Raw genomic sequence first — 21,512 nt, forward strand, 5'->3', positions numbered from 1 at the left:
TGCAAAGCCAGCAGCCGCTGCAGCAGCTGCTGCGCCCCCGTTGTGCTGCTGCTGCTGCTGCTGCTGCTACCGCAAGGCAGCAGCAAAGACAGCAGCAGCTGCTGCAAATCTCCAGTCGAAGGCAAAAACGCCATTGCTGCTATGCAAGCAGCCGCGGGTCGCCAGACCTGCAACACAGCAGCAGAAAAACCCTAAACCCTAAACCCTAAACCCTAAACCCTTGCTAGTAGCGCCTCATGTTTGTACCTCCTCGTAAACCCTAAACCCCAAACCCTAAACCCTAAACCCTAAACCCTTGCTAGTAGCGCCTCACGTTTATACCTCCTCGTAAACCCTAAACCCTAAACTCTAAACCCTAAACCCTTGAAACCCACCAGGATATTCGAAGAGGCCGCAATCCCTTCGGGGGCAGCGCTGTGCAGGAATCGTACTGCTGCGGTGCTGCTGCTGCTGCTGCTGGTGCCGCAGCATCCAACGGCGGAAGTGTAGCAGCCTTCAACTGCTGCAACAGCAAAGGTGTGCTGCAGCAGCTGCTGCAGCAGCTGCAGCAGCTGCGGCCGCCTTTCAACTGTGCATGCACTAGGGTTTAAGTGCAGCAAACGCGAGACCCCCTGCAGCAGCCCCACAAGGTAGTTCTCCCTTGGAAGAAGAGCAGACCCAACGCGTTCTGCTGCTGCTGCTGCTGCTGCTGCAACAGGATCTGCTGCTGCTGCTGCTGTTGCTGCAACTGCTGCAGCCAACTGCTGCTCCACAGCCGGCCACACAATGTCTTCCAGCGCAGCAGCAACTAATCTGCTGCCCTCCGAGTTGCTGCCGCTGCTGTTGCAGTTGCTTTCATGTTTCAGCAGCACCTTCAGCGCATGCATTGCTGCACGCGACAGATCCTCAAAGGAAAGGAAGAGGCAGCTGCAGCAGCACAAGCAGCAGAAACAGCAGCAGCAGCCACTACACACAGCACAACATTTCGATACCCCTACTGCTACTGCGGCTGCTGATGCTTTTGTTGTTGTTGTTGCTACTGCTGCTGCTGCTTTTGCTGCTGCTTACTTCGCAATGCCTACGACGCAGTGCTGCAGCGCAGGCGCCAAGGGGGGCGCCGATGTGATAACGAAGGGGACATTTGCTTCAGCAGCAGCAGCAGCAGCTGCTGCTGCTGTTGCTGCTGCATTGAGCGAGCTGCTGCTGCTGCTGCTGCTCGAGCTGCCTGCTGCCCCTGCCGCCTGCCCAGCAGCAGCTGGCTGCTCCTTTCGAGCTGCGCGCAGCAGCTGCTGCAGCGGCAGCCGCGGCAGCAGCAGTAGCGGCCTCCAATCCTCGTGCAGCACAGCGAGCTTCAAGAAGCGGATTGCCAGCAGCAACGCCTGCAGCACCAACAGCAGCAGCAGCAGCAGCAACACAGTATTGCCCCCGGCAGCTGCTTGCATCAGCAGCAGCCCAGTCAGGGCTTCTTTCGCGAATCTACCGTTAGGGTTTAGGGTTTAGGGTTTAGACGTACATTTAAAACATCTGCCTCCACTGAGATAGAAGGTACAGCGCCTGTTGGTGCACTTGCTTGCTTTGCCGTTGCAGCAGCAGCAGCAGCAGCCGCTGCTGCTGCTCCTGGCGTTCCTGCGGCTGCTGCCGTCGGCGCAGCTGCTGCAGCGTTCTGGCTGTTGGTTGGTGTGCTGAAGCTGCTGCTGTTGGGGGCAGCAGCAGGAGGCGTGCCGCCTCCGTCTCTTTGTTGCTGTTGCTGTTGCTGCTGCTGTTGCTGCTGCTGCGCCTCTGCTGCTGCTGCAGCTCCTGCGCCGAGAGCAGCAGCTTGTGCTGCTGCAGCAGTGGCAGCAGCAGCAGCAAAACTCTGCAGCCCGCGGTAAACAACAGCCAGCGTGTCATCAAGAAGCCAACAGATAACAGTAAGTCCATCTGCTGCTGCAGCATTAGCAGCAGCAGCAGCAGCTGCTGCTGCAGCTGCTGCTGCTCCAGGCCCAGTGGTGGTAACAGCTGTGTCAGACCCCTGTGTAAGCTGCTGTTGGTCTGTCGAAGCCGAATTTGTTGCTGCTGCTGCTGCAGCAGCAGCAGCAGCAGCAACAGCAGCAAGTGCAGCTTTCCCAGGGACGAGGCCCCTAGGAGGTGGCCGCAGAGCAGCAACAAAACAAACACAATCTAAGAAAGCTGCCTGCCAGAGAGGAGACAGCAGCCGCAGATGCCGCAGCGTAACCCAGCGCAGCACTCGCAGCAGCGGCCAGCTGTTGTTGTTGTTGTTGCTGCTGCTGGTGTTGCTGTTGCTGTTGGGACGCCCGCCCGCTGCTTCCTGCTGCTGCTGCTGCTGTTGCTGCTGCTGTGCCGGCAGCAACACACCGTCGTCTGCAGCGTTGCTGCTGGATGCAGCTGCAGGTCCCGTGGTGCTGCTGTTTGACCCAGCAGCAGCAGAAGCAGCAGATAGAGCAGTGCTATGACTGAGTATTTCTGCTGCGCTGCTGCCTATCAGCAGCGGCAGCAGCACCAGCAGCCGCTGCGCCGACTCTCGGCATACTGCATTTTGATGAAAGACAGCTGGCAGCAAATGAATATCGAGGCATCTCCACACACGCTGCAGCAAACGTCCTGTATCTTCATCATGAGATGAATCTGCTGCTGCTGCTGCTGCTGCTGCTGTTCCTGATGCTGCTGCTGGTGCCGTCGATGTGGGAGAAGAACAGTCGTCAATGCTCCCGCTCGAAGCACGTGCACGCAGCCCCTGCTGCTGCTGCTGCTGCTGTTGCTGCTGCTGCTGCAGCTGCTGCAGTGTGATGAACTCGCTGCGCTTCAGCCACCACGGGCCCCCCGCGTACGGCTGCCGCCTCTGCTGCTGCTGCAGCGGGTAATCCTCAGGGATTGGGGGAGGCAGAGCCCACTTAGCAGCAGCAGGAGGAGCAGCAGCAGCAGCAGCTGCTGCTGCTGCTGGGTCTCCCGAAGCAGCTGCTGCTGCGTCTGCTGCAGCACCAAATGCTGCCTCCGCTTCTGCTGCAGCAAGGACGCCGCGAAGGAACGGCGAATGGCACTTCTCCTGCTGCAGCTGCTGCTCGTGCTGCTCCTGCTGCTGCTGCTGCTGCACCGAAAGCTGCTGAGTACCCCCTACCAATGCAAACAGCTGCAGCAGCCAAGGAAGACGCACCTTCCCGCAGTAGCCGAGGCAGCTGTGCGCCAGCAGCAGCAGCAGCAACTCCTCTGCTAGAGAAGCACTCAAACGCGCGTCCGTACCCTCTGAAAAAACAAAACCCTAAACCCTAAACCCTAAACCCTAAACCCTAAAACCCTAAACCCTAAACCCTAAACCCTGAAACCCTCAAACCCGTTGCCTCCAACCCCTAACCCCTATAAACCCCAAATAACAGAAACCGTAACCCACTAAACCCTTTACCGCCTAAGCCCTAAACCCTAAAACGCCTAAACCCTAACAACCCTTAACCCCAAACCCTAAACCCTATCCCTAAACCTAAACCCTAACCCGACAAAACCCCACGCCCCAACCCCTAAACCCCAACCCCTAAACCCTAAACCCTAAACCCTAACCCGTAAACCCTAAACCCCAACCCTAAACCCCAACCCGTAAACCCTAAACCCTAAACCCTAAACCCTAGGCACCTGCGCATTTGAGGCAGTTGATTGCTGCTTGTGCAATGCGTAAGAAGTGCCTTCGACTCCAAAGAGGGGGCAGACAGCGCAGCAAGCGGATTAAACAAAGACAGCCGCCAGCTCTCTCTAATATACTTGAAGAGAAGCAAAGACGCACTAGGCTGCCACAACATAACATTAATAAACTGCTGCTGCACCCTGCTGCAGCACAACCCGGCTGCACCTGAAAAAAATACACACATCCAGGCATACACCCCAAACCCTAAACCCTAAACCCTAAACCCTAAACCCTAAACCCTAACATATATTTCAATGTTGAATGATACGCCACAACCCCACCAGACTAAAGAGTAATAAACCCTAATGCAAGAAAATTGCAAACCCTAATAGACCCTAAGAAACCCTAAAACTAGTAGCGCTAAACCCTAAACCCTAAACCCTAAACCCTAAACCCTAGGACGTACCAAGACAAAGGTCCTGCAGCAGCTTTCAAGCGCATGCACTGCATGCAAAGTCGGCAGCAGCGCAGACGCCTCCACGCGGAGACAGCCGATCAAAGCCCGTACAACGCATGCAGCGTCAAGCTGTGCATACACCCCAACATACATACATACATACATATATATATATATATATATATATATATATATATTCACATACAGTAACACACACGCACGCTATGCATACCCATGTACACATTATAATATTATAATATATATAATATATATACATATATATATATATTATATATATTATGAATATAAACATAGACAGGTATACATATATATATTATATATGCACTCATGCCTAACATACAAGGCAACTGCGCGACGCCTGCGGTGGCCAGTGGTGAAACCGGTACACTCAAAACCCTAAACCCTAAACCCTAAACCCTATATCTTACTTCGTGTAAGGCCGCACTGCTTGAGAGCAGCGGTGCGTCTTCAGGCCCCACACGAGCAGCAAATATGAGGGCGCAGTGCTGCAGCAGACCGTATACAAAGGCTGCGCAGTTGCTGCTTGTTGTTGCCTGCTGCTGCTGATGCTGGTGCTGCTGCTGCTGCTGCTTCCTCTGGTGGGGAGGGAGATCGCGCTCGCTGAGCACAGCTAGCTGCTGCTGCCTGCTTTCATAGACTGCGTCGTCGCATGCAAGCAGCAGCAAAGCCTGCAGCAGCTGCTGCAACAGCAGCTGCTCCGCCTCCCTGTGGCTGCGCGACCGCAGCGCAGCACGCCGCTTATCAAGCGGATATGCAACAGCAGCAGCAGCAAGACCATCCCACTGCTGCTGCTGCTGCTTCAGCAGCAACTGCTGCCGCTCCAGGAGCTCCTGCTGCTGTGCTGCTGCTGCTGCTGGCACCACCTTGTCGCTGCAGAAGTCCACCTGCCGCTGCTGCAGCGCAGCAGCAACAGCAGCAGGAAGCCGCACACCCGACTGCGGCAGCAGCGGGAGCCCCTTCGCCTCAGCAGCCACAGTGCTGCTGCTGCTGCTGCTTTTACTCGTGCTGCTGCTTCTGTCGTTCACATATATGACTCGCGCCTGCTGCTGCTGTTGCTGTTGCTGCTGCAGCGTGGCAGCTGCAGCACGTGTGGTGAGCAGCAGCCAATACAGGGACAGAGGCGTCTCGAAGTTCATTAGCAGCAGCAGCACCTGCTGCAGCAGCTGCCCCGCGCTGCTGCGCATATCAGCAGCAACACAGCTCTCACATAGAGATAAACACAAACCAGGCGATGCTGCACCATCAGAAGCAAACAACCCCTGCAGCAGCTGCAGGCCTTCGCGTTCTGCTGTCTCCGCTGCTGCTGTTTCTGCTGCTGCTGCTGCTGCTGTTGCTGAAGGGGTGTGGCCGCTGCTGCTGTCGCTGCTGCTGCTTAGCTCGTCTTCGGAATCCTCCGCAGCAATTGTGCTGCCATCGCTGGCGTCACTCGTGTTGCTGCTGCTGCTGCTGCTGCTGTTTTTCTGGCTGCGAATGATAGCTAGAGCCTTCCTCACAGCGCGAATAGCCTGCTGCGGCTGTCGCTGCTGCTTATGCTGCTGCTGCTGCTGCGGTTGCGCAGCAATACGAGACCCTACAGAAGTAAGCAGCGGCTCTGAGGCATAGCAAAGACTTGCTGCTGCTCTATCTGCATCCGCATGCAGCAACAGCTGCAGCACAAGCGCCACCACCCGGTCAAGACCCAGCTGCAGCACCGTCTCATAGCAGCAGCTGCTGCTGCTGTAGCTGCCGTGTGCTGCCGCTGCTGCTGCCGCTGCAGCCATGCACGAAATTCGTTCCTGTTCCTGCTGGTGCTGCTGCTGCTGCTGCTGCTGCTGCAGCGGCGCCGCAGCAACCAGCAAACACTCCTCGCTTTCTGCAGACGGCCCCTGTGACTCCCCGACGCTGCTGCTGCTGCCGCTGCTGCTGCTGCTGCTGCTGCTGCAAGGGCCAATGGGGAGGCCAATGCTGAGGACTGGTCTAAAGAAAGGTTCGGGTGTACAGACAGCCGCATCTTTTAAAAAGGCTCTGTTCTTCCCGCCGAGTTTACCGAGTATCTTAATCACCATCTCTGCATGCTTTTCGTGCTGCTGCTGCTGCACGATGCTGCTGCTGCTGCTGCTGCTGCGGCTGCAACTTGTTATGAAGTAACGAGACAGCAGCAACGAAGGCGTAGGAGCAGGAGGAGGCAGCGGCTGCAGCAGCTGCAGCAACGCTGACAGCAGCAAAGTCCGTCTCTGCTGCCGCGCACCTTGCTGCACCTGCAACCGCAAAACCCTAAACCCTAAACCCTAAACCCTAAACCCTGATCCAGAGAGCCCGTTACGCGTGCTGAACGCATTGACTTAAGGGTTTAGGGTTTGCAGGCCTAGGGTTTAGAGCGTAGTGTTTGTAGGTGTGGGGTCTTAAGTTATGCAGGCCTAGGGTTTAGGGTTTCGCCTATGCTGGCCTAGGGTTTAGGGTTTCGTCTATGCAGTAGGGTTTATTGTATCGGGTATGCTGGCCTAGGATTTAGTTAGGGTTTAGGGTTTAGGGTTTAGGGTTTACTTGAGAAGCTAGCACAGGGTAAACGAAGTCGGCATGCAGATGCTCAACCCAAAGCTCAATGGTGCGCAGGCTGAGGGTTAGAAGATCCGCATCAGAGCTCCGCAGTGATCGCAGCAGGGGATACACCAGAAACCCTGAACGCAAACCCTAAACCCTAAACCCTAAACCCTAAGCCCTATATAAACCCTAAACCCTATACCCTAGACTGGAAGGGTTAAAGTGTTCAGGGGTAAAGGTTTCGTACAAAGACCTGAGGTGAACGCTGCCCTGTGTAAACCCGAAAAACTTATTCTATATGAAGCCAAAAAGTAAACCCTAAACCCTAAACCCTAAACCCTAAACACCCAACCGCCTAAACCCTAATCCCTACAAACACCTAACAAATCTTTAGTTGCACGGGCTTCCCGCATAAACCCTAAACCCTTTACAATAACTCCTAAACCCTAACCCATCTCGTGAACACCTAAATAACGCTGCGAGGGTTTAGGGTTTAGGGTTTTAGGGTTTAGGGTTTACCCATGTGAGGCAGCAGATGCTTCAGTCTTGCGGGAGCCAACAGAGAAAACTCTATCCACAAATCTTTCAGCACGTCAGGGGCTGCAGCAAACCCCAAACACAACCCCTAAACCCTAAACCCTAAACCCTAATCTGTAGTCCCCAAACCCTCCCTGTTTCCGACTTCCGGGAAGCCCCTCAGGCTGCACCAGTTACAAGCTACACTGCAAACCCTAAACCCTAAACCCTAAACCCTAAACCCTGATAATGAGCCTACCGGACTGCTGCTGCGTCGCGCACGTCTGGAGATAAGAATGCAGAAGCGGGGTAAAGGAAGCAAAGAAGTGAACCGATCGACCTGCAGCCACATCCAAACCCTAAACCCTAAACCCTAGACCCTAGACCCTAAACCCTAAACCCTAAACCCTAAACCTAAGCGCAAACGCGCTCGGTGCTGAGCTTCAAGCTGGCTTTCCGCCAAAAAGGCGTTCACCCACCCACATCCCTAAACCCTAAACCCTAAACCCTGATGATAAGCAAGCTGCACTGCAAACCCTAAACCCTAAACCCTAAACCCTAAACCCTACCTGGTGGAGTGATCTGACGCAGGAAGACCCGCAGCAAGCCCAGCAGCACATGCGAAAAGTTGCTGACGCTCGCGAGGTAAGCGCTGCCCCTACAGATGTGTTGCAAGAAGGGGTATGCCTGCAACCATACACCGCTTTGAGGGTTTAGGGTTTAGGGTTTAGGGTTTGGACAAGGCAACTCCTATGCAGAAGAAGGCCACGCCATGCCTTCGGCGTTCCGTCTTAAGGTCTATGATTTACGGTGGTGTAAGCTCTAGGGTTTAGGGTTTAGGGATTGGAGCCCGCAGCTCAAGGGTTTAGGGTTTAGGGTTTAGGGTTTACGAGTGTCGCTTCGCAGTCTCTACACCCCACAACCGCCTTGAGGAGATAGCGGAAGAGCCGCACCAACGAAGCCACCGGGCTCATCCGGCAAAACCCTGAAGGCCCACTCCAAACCCTAAACCCTAAACCCTAAACCCTAAACCCTAAACCCTAAACCCTAAACCCTAGACCCTAGACCCTAGACCCTAAACCCTGATGCCCAACTGCTGGGCTCTCGCACCTCCTGAGCCCTCTACTAACCTTCGATCTGCCCCGCACTGCTGAAGCTGAAGCAAGCGCAGGTCGTGATTAGGGTTTAGGGTTTAGGGTTTAGGGTTGCACACCTGTGCCTGCCTGCAGCAAGCCGTCTTCGCCAGGGCATATATCTCCCGTATCGATGTACGAGCTGGGGCCGCTCCAGGGTTTAACAGAAGGGAAGGGCCAAGAAGCATCTGCTGCTGCTGCTGCTGCTGTTGCTGCTGCTCCTGTTGCTGCTGCTGCTGCTGCTGCTGCTCCTGCTGCTGCAGGTGCCGGCGGTGCGTCAGGCACTGCAGCAGAAGGACCTGCGCTCGGCTCGTCCGCGCTGCGCAGCTGCAGCATCCGCTGCAGCATCTGTCCAGCAGCAGCAGCAGCAGCAGTGTGCTGCGTTGGCTGCGGAAGCAGCGGCGAGCAGCGCCCGCAGCGGCAACCTAGCTTCTGCTGCTGCAGACATATGGGCCCAGCAGCAGCAACAGCAGCAGCAGCCGCGGCCGCTGCAGCAGGAGAAGAAGCAGATGCTGCTGCAGCAGTTGCTGCTGCTGCTGCTGCATCCGTGCAGGCGCAGCAGCAGCAACCCGCCTTGCCATAGTACTGCGGAAGATAAGTAGACGGATAGATGCAGCAGTGCTGCTGCTGCTGCAGCAGCAACCGCTCTAACCCCACACGAGATAAGCGAGGAGATATCTCTGATAGGCTGCTGGCAGCAGCAGCAGCAGCAAAATCCGGTGCATGCGGACTCACGCTGCTGCTGCCTGAGCTGCTGCACAACTCAGGCAGAGAAAGGATCGTAGACCCTTGCGCCTGCAGCAGCAGCAGCAGCAACAGCAGCAGCAGCAAAGCCGCAATCCATTAAGACGCCCCACCAACCCGCAGCAGACAAAACTTCGCAGCAGCAACAGCAGCATCAGTACCGACAGATGCAGCAGCAGTAGCAGCAGCAACAGCAAAAGCAGCAGCAGCAGACCTTGAGTACATCCTGATGGTTTACAATAAGCTGCTGCGAGCTGTCGGGCACCCGCGAGGCGCCGCGCAGTATTGCGGCGTCAACCACTGGGTCGCAGACCTGAGAAGCAAACCCTAAACCCTAAACCCTAAACCCTAAACCCTAAAATGCCCTGGATGGTATCTGGATGAATGCCTGCTTCCTAGCTGGGAGGTGCATGGTTTAGGGTTTAGGGTTTGCAGGGAAATTAGGGTTTGCGGCATGAGCTCCAACAGCACATCCTTAGGGTTTAGGGTTTAGGGTTTAGGGGTACTTTGAATGCATCTTGCGCCGCAACAGCATCAGTTCTATCAAAGATATCCACGGAGAAGAGGAGCTGCTGCGACAGCCCAAGCTGCCTCGGGGGCCTTCCCCCCGTGCTGCTGCAGCAGCAGAAGGTGCTGCTGTTGGTGCTGCTGCTGCTGCTGCAGCAGCTGCAACCCCCAGCAGCAGCAGCAGCAGCAGGTCTTGCTGCACATAGCCGCTGCCATGCATGTCTCGAACAAGTTGCTGCTGCATCTGGGGCCTGAGAGGGCCCCACGAGTTGAGCGGATATATGAGGGAAGGGCATTAGACACAAAACCCCTGAATGCACACAAACCCTAAACCCTAAACCCTAAACCCTAAACCCTAAATGCTAAACGCTTGCACAGCTACATACAGCACCAACACACCCCAAACCCTAAACCCTATTGCATAAGCCTAATAAACCCTTAAACTGAGACATCATATACCGCAAGTGGTGCTTGAGGACGAAGTTGGGAGTTTAGGGTTTAGGGTTTAGGGTTTAGCTTACCCTGGCCTGCAACAGGCACTTGAATCTCAAGGGGTAGCATCAGCAAATCACTGCTCTCTGCTTGTGCTGCGAGTGCAGCACAGCCATCGAACTGTCTGTACACCTCGAGCAGCACTTCGTCGCTGTGGCGGTTCCCGCTGCTGTTGCTGCAGCTGTCATCCCCGCTGCAGTACACCCTCCCGCTGCCGCTGCTGCTGCTGCTGCTGCTGCTGCTGCTGCTGCGCATGCAGGGGATTATTCTGTTGCGCTGCGGCTGCATTGGTGGCAGCAGCGCTGCACGCCGCTCCCGCAGCAGCGACAAGCGGGGGGTTAAATACTCCAAGAAGGCCCAGGCAAACGTCTGCAAACCACCAAACCCTAAACCCTAAACCCTAAACCCTAAACCCTAATTTCTAAAGCCTTGACCATGAATGTTCCGTCCCCCAAGCAAATATCCGAGCAATAAAACAAACCCGAATGGCCTTTCAGAGACCACCTCCAGACGTCTAAACCCTAAACCCTAAACACTAAACCCTAAACCCTAAACCCTAAATGATAAAAGATAAACCTAAACCCTGGAAAATACAATTAAAGCCCTAAACCCTAAACCCAAAAGTTGAACAGCGAAGGGGGGGGAGGGAGCGAGCAAGGATTAGGGTTTGCGAGGAGCGTAAGGGTTTAGGGTTTAGGGTTTAACGTACCTTGCTGGTGTGCTGGTGCCCTAAGAAGAACTGCAGCAGCCCCACACACTGCGGATACAGTGCAAGCAGCTGCTGCAGCGGTGCTGCTGCCTCAGCAGCAAATGCAGCAGCATCAGCCGGATGTAAGAACGCCAAAGACGATGAAGCTAATTCAAGCAGCTCCTTCTCTTCAACTTGTGCAACATTTAAACCCAACACCTCCACAGCCTCAGGTATACCCTGCAACCACAAACCCTAAACCCTAAACCCTAAACCCTAAACCCTAAACCCTAAACCCTAATCGTGGGCAAGCCCGGTACAGTTGGAGCTGAAAACACGCTCTTATTGCCAATCCCTCTACTCCTGAGAAGAAATCTTAAACCCTAAACCCTAAACCCTAAACCCTAAACCCTAACCTTGAACAAGGAACCCGCTAAGGGATATGTTGGCGGCAAAGCAATGAGGGTGCAGCCGATGCCTCCTTCTTCTACGTGGTGTTGCAGCCGCGAGGTTGCAGCATATGCAAAGCACTGCAGCCGCAAACCCCAAACCCTAAACCCTAAACCCTAAACCCTAAACCCTCATGAACAGCCCGAAGATCCACCAGGAAAAAGGCAAACGAACAGGGGTTTAGAGGGCTCGCCGCAGAGAAGCATCGGAGTCCAACTATGCTCCGCAACTCAGGGTTTAGGGTTTAGGGTTTAGGGTTTACCTTCGCATAAGTAAGAGCACTTCCTACAGTAGCATAGAAGGCATCTGCTAGCAACCCTCGATAGCCCGGAGGAAGCATCTGCCCATAGGGCAGCAGCCTAACATCAAATGATGTTCTGCTGCTGCTGCTGCTGCTAGCTGCTGCTGCAGCAGCGGAAAACGAAGAAGAGCCTACAGCCCCCTGCTGCTGCTGCTGCTGCTGCTGCTGTTGCTGCTGGCGGCGCTGCTGCTGCTGCAGCGGCAGCACCACAAGCTGGTAGACAACACAGCGCAAGGCTATGCAAGTGCTGCGCAGGAGGCTCTTCGTCTCCCTCAAGAAGCCTTGATAGACTTGCTGCTGCTGCGGTGTCAGGGGTTTAGCTGCTGCTGCTGCTGCTCCTGCTGCTGCGCCCCCAACGCCAGGCAACGGCACTGCCGGGGGATAAAAATACACTCTGCTGCTGCTGCTGCTGCTGCTGCTGCTGCTCTCAGCATCTTCAACTCCGTCGCTGCAAGCAGCTGCGTGCATCTGCATCCGCCCCACAAACCTCAATCAAAACCCTAAACCCTAAACCCTAAACCCTCACTGCCAAACCCACAAACCTAAATCCTACTCCAACAGTCTACTTTCAACATATTACCCTAAACCCTAAACCCTAAACCCTAAACCCTCGACATACGTGAGGTATTTCTGCCTGAAGCTCCACCAGTGAAGAGCAAAGGATACGCAGAGCCAGCAGCAGCAAATCCATCGTCTCTTGCTGCATGCGCTGTATTGTCTCCTTGCTGCTGCTGCTGCTGCTACTCTTTGCTGCTGCTGCAGCAGCGCCTGCTGGCCCCCGAGATGCTTCTGCTGCGGTATCTGGGCATCCTGCTGCTGCTGCTGCTGTTCCTGCTGCTGCTGCATCTTGCGCTGCGTCTGCTGCATGTGCTCCTGAAGTCTCTGTTGCTGCGCCAGCAGCAGCATCTGCATGTGCTGCTGTCGGCGCAGGCGTTTGTGCTGCTGCTGCGGGTTCAGTCTCTCCTGTGTTTGCTGCTGCAGCTGCATCTGCTGCTTCTGCTGCTGCTGCTGCTGCTGCTGCATCTGCATATTTATTAACAGCCAAGTCACATACGAAGTTTAAAAGCTTCGCAACGAGGTGGCGGATGCTGAGATCAGCAAGAAGAGTGCTTCCTGTTGCTGCTGCTGCTGCTGTTGCTGCTGCTGCTCCAAGGCCCCCGCTACGTTCTGTTTCTCCTGCTGCTGCTGTTGTTGTTGCTGCTGCTGCTGCTGCAGCAGCAGCATCGAACGCGCCGCCCTCTTCCTTTTCAAACGACTTAAGAGCTGCTGCTGCTGCTGCTGCTGCTGCTGTTGCTGCTGCTGCAGATAAATGAGACCTCGTCTGCAGCAGCAGCAAACCGCACCACCGTACAATCCGCAGCAGCAAAGAGAGAGAGACGCAAATAGGCGAAGGAAATATCAGCAAAAAGTCGTGGAGATGGCATATCGTGTACACCCTAAACGCACACACACAAACCCTAAACCCTAAACCCTAAACCCTGAACCCTAAACCCTAAACCCTAAACCCTGAACCCTAAACCCTAAACCCTGAACCCTAAACCCTAGGCCAAGACTAGCCGTTCCTTCATCCATTCCTGCTCTGCCGTAAGCCCTGACCCCTAACCCCCAAACCCTAAACTCCAAACCTTAAACCCTAAACCCTAAACCCTAAACCCTAACCTGAGCAGGCAGGAATCGATGCGCTCTGCGAAAACCGCGAGCTCTAAAGCCATCAGCTGCTCCACCACCGGATTTAAAAACCCTACAAAGGGCGACGCCGCTAACAACTTTGCTGCCTCATGCACCTGCACGTACACCCCAAAATCACGGTTTAGGGTTTAGGGTTTAGTGGGGGTTGGAAGGAGCGACAAATGTACTCCTCTCCGGGGGTTCATTTAGGAAGCTAGGGTTTAGGGTTTAGGGTTTAGGGTTTACAGTCTTTCGCTTCAAGAAGAGCGGAGGCTTGAGGGCCTGCAGCAGCCGAACCATCACCTGCGGCAGCTGCTGCAGCGCCTTTGTTGTAAAGGCTTCCAGTGTCCCGCTGCTGCTGCTGCTGCTGCTGCTGTCGCCTGCAGCCCTGTTCTTCAGCAAGTAGCAAATAAAAAGCAAGATGCGGCTTTGCGCTTGAAACAAATCTGCAGCAGCAGCAGCAGCAGCAGCAAGAGCAGCAGCAGCAACATTCAGGAGACCCCGGTAGTGGCAGCAACAGCACACCGAAGCAATAAGCGATGCTGCAAAAGCAGCAGCAGCAAAGCCAGTCAAACAACCAGCAGCAGCAGCATTAACAGCAGCAGCAACAGCAACAGCAGCAACAGCAGCAGCAGCAGCAGCAGCAGCACACCTTTGCTGGCTTCCGCTGTCGCCGGGTCATTGAGGAAGGCAGGCGGCAGCTCCAAACCCACAAAGCGCAGCAGCAAGTCGAGACAAACCCTGCAGCAGCAGCAGCAGCAGCAGCAGCAACAGCAGCAACAGGAGTGAAGGCAAAGGGCCCTTCCACTGGAGCAGTGTTTTAAGCTGTTTCTCAGTAAGACATTAAGGGTTTAGGGTTTAGGGTTTAGGGTTTAGGGTTTTTAGGGTTTGAAGTGGTAGTTAAAGGAGTCATTCTGGAGGGTTTGAGCTTGTCTACAACATGCGACCTAGGGTTTAGGGTTTAGGGTTTAGGGTTTAGAGGCACCTGTTGCTGGGGTCTCCAAATACCTTTAGCGTCCTCAGCTTTGCGTTTAAAGCAATAATGCAGTAGGCGGCATCACCGCCAACTCGCACTGAAAACTCTGCTGGTGTTAATTGTCCGCTGTCTCGCTTCACGCTCCCTGAAACACAAACCCTAAACCCTAAACCCTAAACCCTAAACCCTAAGAGCTAAACCTTATTAAACACTGCATGCTAAAGCGTAAAGGCTTAAGCCTTAAGTGGGACCACTAAAGCCCTGAGCAATGAACACTGCAACCCTAAATCCTAAACCCTAAACCCTAAACCCTAAACCCTAAACCCTAAACCCTGCAGTACAGCCTATAATATGAGAGGTAAAAGAAGGACCCAGCAGCAGCAGACGCAGCAGCAAGCTGCAGCAGCAGCGCGCGCCGAATCCAGCAGCATCCACAACAGCAGCAGCAACAAGTGACAGCAGCAGCAACAGCAGCAGCAGCAGCAGCAGCAGCAGCAACAGCACTTACCAAGAGGCAGCTCGCCAGCCTTCGGTAGGACTCCTGTTTGTTTGTATGTCTCCACCTGCCTCTCTATTGCCCCAATCAGCTTCTCATATATCTGCAGCAGCAGCAGCAGCAGCAGCAGCAACAGTAGCAGCAGCAGCAGCACAGAGACGCCGACAAATTGTTGGGAAGCAGTTTCTCAGCGATAAAAGCAGCAACAGCATATGGAGGTGCAGGCAGCAGCAGCAGCAGCAGCAGCAGCAGCAGCAGTCCCTGCAACAGCTAGATATGCATAAGAAGCAACCGGAATAGACAGCGACTATCTATGTGCGTATGAGCTGCGCATTTCAGGGTTTAGGGTTTAGGGTTTAGGGTTTAGGGTTTACTGGGGGTAGGGTTTTTGAGATAAGTTCCTCTGCAAGGCCCTTCGGGTCTCTGACTTGCTTCGATATTTCGATCAAAGCAGCAAGACAGCGAACAGCACATTCTTCACATCCACCAGCAATGCTAGATAGGCACCCACTCCACAGACGCTGCAGCAGCAGCAGCAGCAGCAGCAGCAGCAAAAGCAGAAGCAGAAGCAGCAGCAAGTGAAGGTGCGTAGCAGCAGCAGCAACACACGAAACAGCAGCAAAGGTAAAGATGCGCAACGTAGCAGCAGCAGCAGCAGGTAGACATGCATTACAGCAGCAGCAGCAGCAGGTAGACATGCATTAGAGCAGCAGCAGCAGCAGGTAGACATGCATTAGAGCAGCAGCAGCAGCAAGTGTGGTGTCCACAAGCAGCAGCAGCAGGTGAAGTACATATGAAACAGCAGCGGGTAAAGGTGAATGAGCAGCAGCAACAGCAGCAGGAACTGCAGCAGCTGCTGCTACATCAGCAGAAGCCCCGCCAGCAGCCGTAGCAGCAGCAGCAAGTGGAGTGTACAGCAGCAGCCCATGTAGCTGAAGACTAGGGTTTAGGGTTTAGGGTTTAGGGTTTAGGATTTACTGGTAGCAGTGTAGCATGTTGGTTGATTAGCTGCTGCTGCTGCTGCGGTGTAAGCGTAGCAAGCTGCTGCGGTGAAAAGACAAGAGGTGCTGCAGCAGGAGCAGCGAGAGCGCGCAGCAGCAGCAGCAGCTGCTGCTGCAGCGCATGCGGCTCGCCTTCCCTGCTACCAATCTCGAGCTGCTGCAGCAGCTGCAGCACAGCGGGCAGCAGCAAAGCAGCAGCTTCAGCAGCAGCAGCTGCTGCTGCACTGCCATAGTTAAGGCCCCCTGTTGCTTCTGCTGCAGCACTACCTGCTGCTGCTTCTCCTGCTGTTATCTGCTGCAGCGCAGCACAGCAACGCCGAGCAGCAGCAAGCCGCTCCGAGGCACCTTCCGTTGAAATGGTGTTGCTGCTGCCGATGCTCATGCAGCTAAGGGTACTACTACTACTACTGCTGCTGCTGCTACTGCTGCTACTGCTGCTGCTGCTGCTGCCGGGGCCTTCACAGAAGCGGTCAATGTTCATTACGAAGTGCTGCAGCGTTGCTGCTGCTGCTGGGAACAGCTGCGCTAGTCGGCTAGCAGAGGCAGGTAGCTGCGGTGCTGTTGATGCTGCTGCTGTTGCTGTTCCTCCTGCTGCTGCTGCTGCTGCTGCTGCTGCTCCCTGTGCTGCTCCGTCGTGCGGTGCAGCAGAGACTTCCAACGGGGCAAAGCCAGGCTGCATTACTCCTGCTGCTGCTGCTGCAGGTGCTGCTGCTGTTGCTGCTGCTGGGGCAACGGGTGCCGCCCCCATTGTGATGGGTGCTGCTGCTGCTGCAGCAGGTGCTGCTGCTGCTGCAGCAGCTGGTGTGACGAGCGGTGCAGCAGGAGCTGTAACGGGCGTTGTTGCTGCAGCACCAGGTGGTGCTGGAGCACCAGGTGCTGCTGCAGCAGGGGGTGCTGCAGCAGCAGCAAGTTGCTGATCCCCCTGCATGGCGGCCGCTGCTGCCGATCCTGCTGCTGATGCTGCTGCTGCCGATCCTGCTGCTGCTGCTGCTGTTGCTGCTGCTAAGTCCCTCGCTTGCTGCGCCGAGCGCTGCAGCCGGCGCTATAACTTGTCGACTCCTCTGTGCATGCGCCTCGATGCAAGCGGCAGCAGCAACAGCAACAGCAGCAGCAGCAGCAGCAGCAAGGGACCCGCTGCGGAGTGAAGTGCAGAAGGGTCTGTTGTTGTTGCTGTTCTTGCTGCTGCTGCTGCTGCTGCTTCTGCTAACTGAGACTGCGGTGTCTAGGGCCGCAGTTCCTACTCAAGACCTGAGGCTCCGAGCAACCCCAGCAGCAGCAGCAGCAGCAGCAAAAACCTGCTGCTGCTGCTGCTGCTGCTGCTGGGGAATACTCTAAAGGACGGGTGCCGCGCTTAATTTTTAAACCAATCATGTAAAACAGCATCAGCAATTTGCTGCTGCTGCGGCTTTGGCTGCTGCTTAGCCCTAGATCGAGGTGACGCCTGCAGCAGCAGCAGCAGCAGCAGCAGCTGCTGCTGCTGCTGCATGTGCTGCTGCAGCCGCCGCAGCCGTTGCGGCGCAGCAGCAGCAGTAGCAGCAGCAGCAGCCCGCTGTACCAACAGCTGCTGTTGCTGCTTGTCTCATGTTTTATAATAGTATTTTAATCTAAGAAAAACAGCGGGAGGCTTTGAAAAGCAGTCAGATAAGGTGTTGCTGCAGCAGCAGCAGCAGCAGCAACGACTACACGCCTGCAGCAGCAGCAGCAGCAGCAACCGCTGCAGCAGCAGCCTCGTCCAGGCGCCGCACACCCGACCCTTGCCTTTGAATTCTTCTTCTGGTTGACAGCAGCAGCTGCTGCTGCACCGTTTGGTGCTACTGCTGTCGCTGCTGCTGCAGCGCCGCCGCCGCAGCAGTGGTTGTAGTAGTAGTAGCAGCAGCAGCAGCAGCAGCCGCAGCAGCAGCAGCAACAACAACCGCATTAACATCGGTAACTCGTTTCAGGCAGGTGGATTTCGTGCACTCGCCCTCAGTATGTTGCTGTTGTTGCTGCTGCTGCTGCTCACTGCAGCAGCAGCAGCAGCAGCGCGTTGGCTGCAGCAGCGGCCAACTCGCCTGGCGAGTCGACCTCCAGAGCAGCAACAACAGCAGCAGCATAAAAAGCAGCAGCAGCAGCAACAGGTGCAGCATGAAGAGCAGCAGCAGCAGCCGGAGGTGCAACAAAAGCAGCCTCGGCAGCAGCACGGTGAACAAGATGTTGGGAGCAGCTGCAGCAGCAGCAGCAGCAGCAGTAGCAGCAACAGCAGCAGTAGCAGCAGTAGCAGCAGTATGGACAGTGGCCAGCCGCGTCGCCGGCGCACAGATGCAGCAGCAGCAGCAGCAGCAGCAGCAGAAGAGGCAGACACCAGCAGCAAAGCAGCAAGAGATCCTTCTCAGCCAGAGGGAGAGTTCAACAGCAGCAAAGCCAGCGAGAAGGCAGCCGATCCAGTAGCAGCAGCAGCAGCAGCAGCTGCTGCTGCTGCTGCTGCAGCGCGAGCTGATGCTGCCAGGGACGCTGCAGTTGCTGCAGCAGTTGGCGCAGCAACAGCAACAGCAACAGGTACTGCTGCTGCAGCAGACGAGGCAGGTAGTGACACGCAAGTAGAACAGCTGCAGCAAAAGCAGCAGCAGCAGCAGCAGCAAGAACTGGGGCAACGCCAGCAGCCTGTGGAGCAGCAGAAGCAGCAGCACGAACTCGAGGAGCAGCTTCAGCAGCAACAACAGCAACCAGAGCAACAGCAGCAGCAAGAGCAACAGCAGCAGAATGGTTCTAAGACAGCAGAGTGCAGCGCCTCTTCTGCTGCGGAAGTGGTGAGCGACATCGCAGCAGCAGCAGCAGCAGAAGCTGTAGCAGCAGCAGCAACGGCAGACGCAGCAGCAGCAACAGCAAAAGCAGCAGCAGCAGCGGCGGCGGCTTCACATGGAACAGATGATAGAGTTGGTGCAGCAACAGCAGCAGCAGCAGAAGCAGAAGCAGAAGGCATAAAGATGCAGCCTGCTGCAGAAGCTGCTGCAGCGTCAGATGCAGCTGAAGCAGCAGCGACAGCAGCGGCAGCAGCAGCAACAGCGCCAGATGCAGCTGAAGCAGCAGCGGCAGCAGCAGAAACTGCAGCAGCCGCTGCAGACTCAGCAATAGCAGCAGCAGCAGCAGGTGAGGCAGCAGCAGCTGATGCACCATCATCTCCCGCTTCACTGAATGTGGACACGACAGCAGCAACAGAAGCAGCAGCAGATGCAGCGGCAGACGCAACAGCAGCAGCAGCAGCAGCTAAAGAGCTGGCGGAAGCAGCAGCAGATTCAGCAGCAGAGGCAGCAGCAACAGCAAAAAGTACAGCAGATCTCCTCAGAGGGGTTACCCGCATTGGGGACGTACACTGCGAAGACGAGCAGCAGCAGCAGCAGCAGCAGCAACCAGCAGATGCTCAGTCACCCCCAGTAGCAGGAGCAGCAGATGCAGCAGCAGAAGCAGCAGCACCTGCAGCAGCCGATGCAACAGCAGCAGCAGAACCAGCAGCAGCAGCATCAGAACCAGCAGCAGCAGCAGCAGCATCAGCATCAGAACCAGCAGCAGCATCAGCAGCATCAGAACCAGCAGCAGCAGCAGCATCAGAACCAGCAGCAGCAGAAGCCCCTCGATTTGAGGAGTTGGATGGAGACGATGAAGAGCAGCAGCAAAGCGTAGATGAGTTAAAAGAGAGAGGCAATGCAGAGTTTAAAAGGGGGTCGGTGTCTGCTGCGCTGCAGCTGTACTCTGCTGCTCTTGATAAGCTCGAGAAGGAGACGGAGGAAACAGAAGTGCAGCTTGATGCTCTTGAGGTGCAGGCAGAGCAGCTGCAGCAGCAGCAGCAGCAAGAGCAGCAGCAAGAGCAGCAAGAGCAGCAGCAAGAGCAGCAAGAGCAGCAGCAACGAGCGACACAGCAGCAGGATGAAGGGCAAGTGCAGCAGCAAGAACAGTCGGATCAGCAGCAACAGCAGCAGCAGCAGCAAGAAGAAGAAGAGCAGCCACAAGAGCAGCAACCGCAGCAGCAGCAGCAACAGCAAGAGCAGGAAGAGCAGCAAGACCCAAGAGAGCATCCTGCTGCACATCTGCTGCCAGCAAATGATTTGCTGCGGTACAGAGAGCTGCTGCAGCAGCTGCAGCAACTGGACGAGATGCATGCTGTCTTAAAGAGTAACAGGTAATCCACCAGCAGCTAGTAGAAGCAGCAGCAGCAGCAGCAGCAGCATCTGTTGCTGCTGCTGCTGCTGCAGCTGCTGCAACTTGTGTCCTTCCCGTTGCAATTTCCTTATCGTTCTTGCTGCTGTTTCTACTGTTACTGCTGCTGCTGCTTCGGTTGCCACTGCTGCTGCTGCTATTGCTGCTGCTGCTGCTATTGCTGCTGCTCTTATTGCGGCTGCTGCTGCTGCTGCTGCTGCTGCTGCTGCAGGGCTTTGTGCCACCTTCACTATGGGGCGTTTGACTCGGTTGTTGCCGACGCATCCGACGCCATCCGCGTAAACCCTAAATATGCAAAGGTAAACCCTAAACCCTAAACCCTAAACCCTAATCTCTAGACCCTAAACGGTAGATAACCTCCCCTAACCAGAAAACCCTAAACTCTAAACCCTTACCAGAGCAGCAAACCCTGCAGCTGCTGCGACTGCGCAAACCCTAAACCCTAGGCAGGACCTATCAGCAGCACTTCTTTCTCTAACGCACAGCACCGTAGGGCTTTAGGGTTTAGGGTTTAGGGTTTAGGGTTTGTGTGTTTAGGGTTATTTACGACGCTTCCGTGGCTACGAAGGACAAAAGAAGTGGCACGAGGCGCTCAGCGATTTAAACAAAGCAATCGAGCTCGACCCGAAGCTCGCGTAAACCCTAAACCCTAAACCCTAAACCCTAAGCTCATTTAAACCCTACGCTCATTTAAACCCTACTGAACCCGTTCAAACCCTAGACCGAAAAATTTTAATTCACAGCTAGGCGGGGAAACCGTAAACCCTAAAACCCTTACTGGCGTAAACCCTAAACCCTAAACCCTAAACCCTAGCTGGGTACTGAATTAGGGTTTTAAGTTTATGCCTATACACCGTAAACCCTAATTGTTCAAAGATGAAGAAGTGTTTATATATAAATACATATATATATATATATATATAGGCGGTATTAAGGGTGTAATTGAGGGTTTAGGGTTTAGGGTTTGTGGTTTGGGGTGTTGTATGTATGATTGATTCAGGTGTACGTACAGCTCAGATTTGCGGCGTGTGAAGAAAGAAAGCGAAGATTTATTTGAGAAAGAAAAGAAAGAAATGATTGATAAATTAAAAGACTTAGGCAATTTTGTCTTAGGTAAAGTCGGGCTGTCTTTAGACAACTTTAAGGTTGAGCAAAACCCTGAGACAGGCAGTTATAATATTCAGTTCCAGCAAAACCCTAAACCCTAAACCCTACATTTTAAACCCTAGGGCGCATGCTCTACGGTCTATGGGTAGCAGAGGGGGGAGGGGGGGGTGAGGGTTTAGGGTTTAGGGTTTAGGGTTTAGGGTTTAGGGTTTAGGGTTTTATCCGGGTGAACAACGCCGCCTTTAACGGACACCCGTGACACAGCTGCAGCTACTGCTGCTGCTGCTGCAGCAGCAGCAACAGCAGCAGCACCAATAGCTGCAGTAGCCATAGCTGCAGCAGCAGGAGCTGCAGCAGCAGTAGCAGCCATACCTGCAGTAGCCGTAGCTGCAGCAGCAGTAACTGCAGCAGCAGTAACTGCAGCAGCAGCAGTAGCAGCAGCAGCAGTAGCAGCAGCAGCAGTAGCAGCAGCAGCAGTAGCAGCAGCTGGCGTCTCTAATAAACTGTGTCGTCTGCTGCAGCATTAATTTGTTTTCTGCTGCATATCTTTACTAACTCTGTCGGTTTGCCTCTTAATAAGTCTTCCTGATTAAACGGTTTGCATAGCAGTTGCTGCTGCAACTGCTGCTGCAGC

At 54.9% G+C, this 21,512-nt stretch overlaps 2 protein-coding genes across 2 annotated transcripts in view; one reads left to right on the forward strand and one right to left on the reverse strand.

Annotated features, from left to right (window-relative positions):
• Positions 1 to 16,508, reverse strand: part of EAH_00016290 (hypothetical protein) — a gene marked incomplete at both ends in the record, with an annotated part of 26,502 nt that extends 9,994 nt beyond the window's left edge. The window contains 25 exons of the mRNA XM_013397809.1: positions 71 to 167; positions 375 to 906; positions 1,048 to 1,358; positions 1,493 to 3,219; positions 3,464 to 3,488; positions 4,056 to 4,175; positions 4,496 to 6,325; positions 6,612 to 6,745; positions 7,128 to 7,208; positions 7,384 to 7,464; positions 7,694 to 7,706; positions 8,015 to 8,109; positions 8,338 to 9,052; positions 9,216 to 9,314; positions 9,508 to 9,818; positions 10,030 to 10,369; positions 10,710 to 10,928; positions 11,105 to 11,218; positions 11,401 to 11,907; positions 12,059 to 12,875; positions 13,099 to 13,223; positions 13,354 to 13,500; positions 14,116 to 14,228; positions 14,592 to 14,682; positions 15,558 to 16,508. Of these exons, the coding sequence (XP_013253263.1) occupies positions 71 to 167; positions 375 to 906; positions 1,048 to 1,358; positions 1,493 to 3,219; positions 3,464 to 3,488; positions 4,056 to 4,175; positions 4,496 to 6,325; positions 6,612 to 6,745; positions 7,128 to 7,208; positions 7,384 to 7,464; positions 7,694 to 7,706; positions 8,015 to 8,109; positions 8,338 to 9,052; positions 9,216 to 9,314; positions 9,508 to 9,818; positions 10,030 to 10,369; positions 10,710 to 10,928; positions 11,105 to 11,218; positions 11,401 to 11,907; positions 12,059 to 12,875; positions 13,099 to 13,223; positions 13,354 to 13,500; positions 14,116 to 14,228; positions 14,592 to 14,682; positions 15,558 to 16,508 (9,595 nt within the window). The remainder of the gene's footprint in view (positions 1 to 70; positions 168 to 374; positions 907 to 1,047; positions 1,359 to 1,492; positions 3,220 to 3,463; positions 3,489 to 4,055; positions 4,176 to 4,495; positions 6,326 to 6,611; positions 6,746 to 7,127; positions 7,209 to 7,383; positions 7,465 to 7,693; positions 7,707 to 8,014; positions 8,110 to 8,337; positions 9,053 to 9,215; positions 9,315 to 9,507; positions 9,819 to 10,029; positions 10,370 to 10,709; positions 10,929 to 11,104; positions 11,219 to 11,400; positions 11,908 to 12,058; positions 12,876 to 13,098; positions 13,224 to 13,353; positions 13,501 to 14,115; positions 14,229 to 14,591; positions 14,683 to 15,557) is intronic.
• Positions 16,509 to 17,550: 1,042 nt separating this feature from the next.
• EAH_00016300 (TPR domain-containing protein, putative) lies at positions 17,551 to 21,124 on the forward strand (the record flags this gene model as incomplete). Its single annotated transcript, XM_013397810.1, has 5 exons — positions 17,551 to 19,733; positions 19,983 to 20,070; positions 20,309 to 20,406; positions 20,772 to 20,884; positions 21,093 to 21,124. 5 exons carry the CDS (start codon positions 17,551 to 17,553, stop codon positions 21,122 to 21,124), a joined length of 2,514 nt encoding a protein of 837 aa, XP_013253264.1.
• Positions 21,125 to 21,512: the final 388 nt, after the last annotated feature.

Source organism: Eimeria acervulina, genomic scaffold (genome assembly GCF_000499425.1).
Source record: "Eimeria acervulina Houghton genomic scaffold, Eah_scaff102, whole genome shotgun sequence".
NCBI classification, from domain to species: domain Eukaryota; phylum Apicomplexa; class Conoidasida; order Eucoccidiorida; family Eimeriidae; genus Eimeria; species Eimeria acervulina.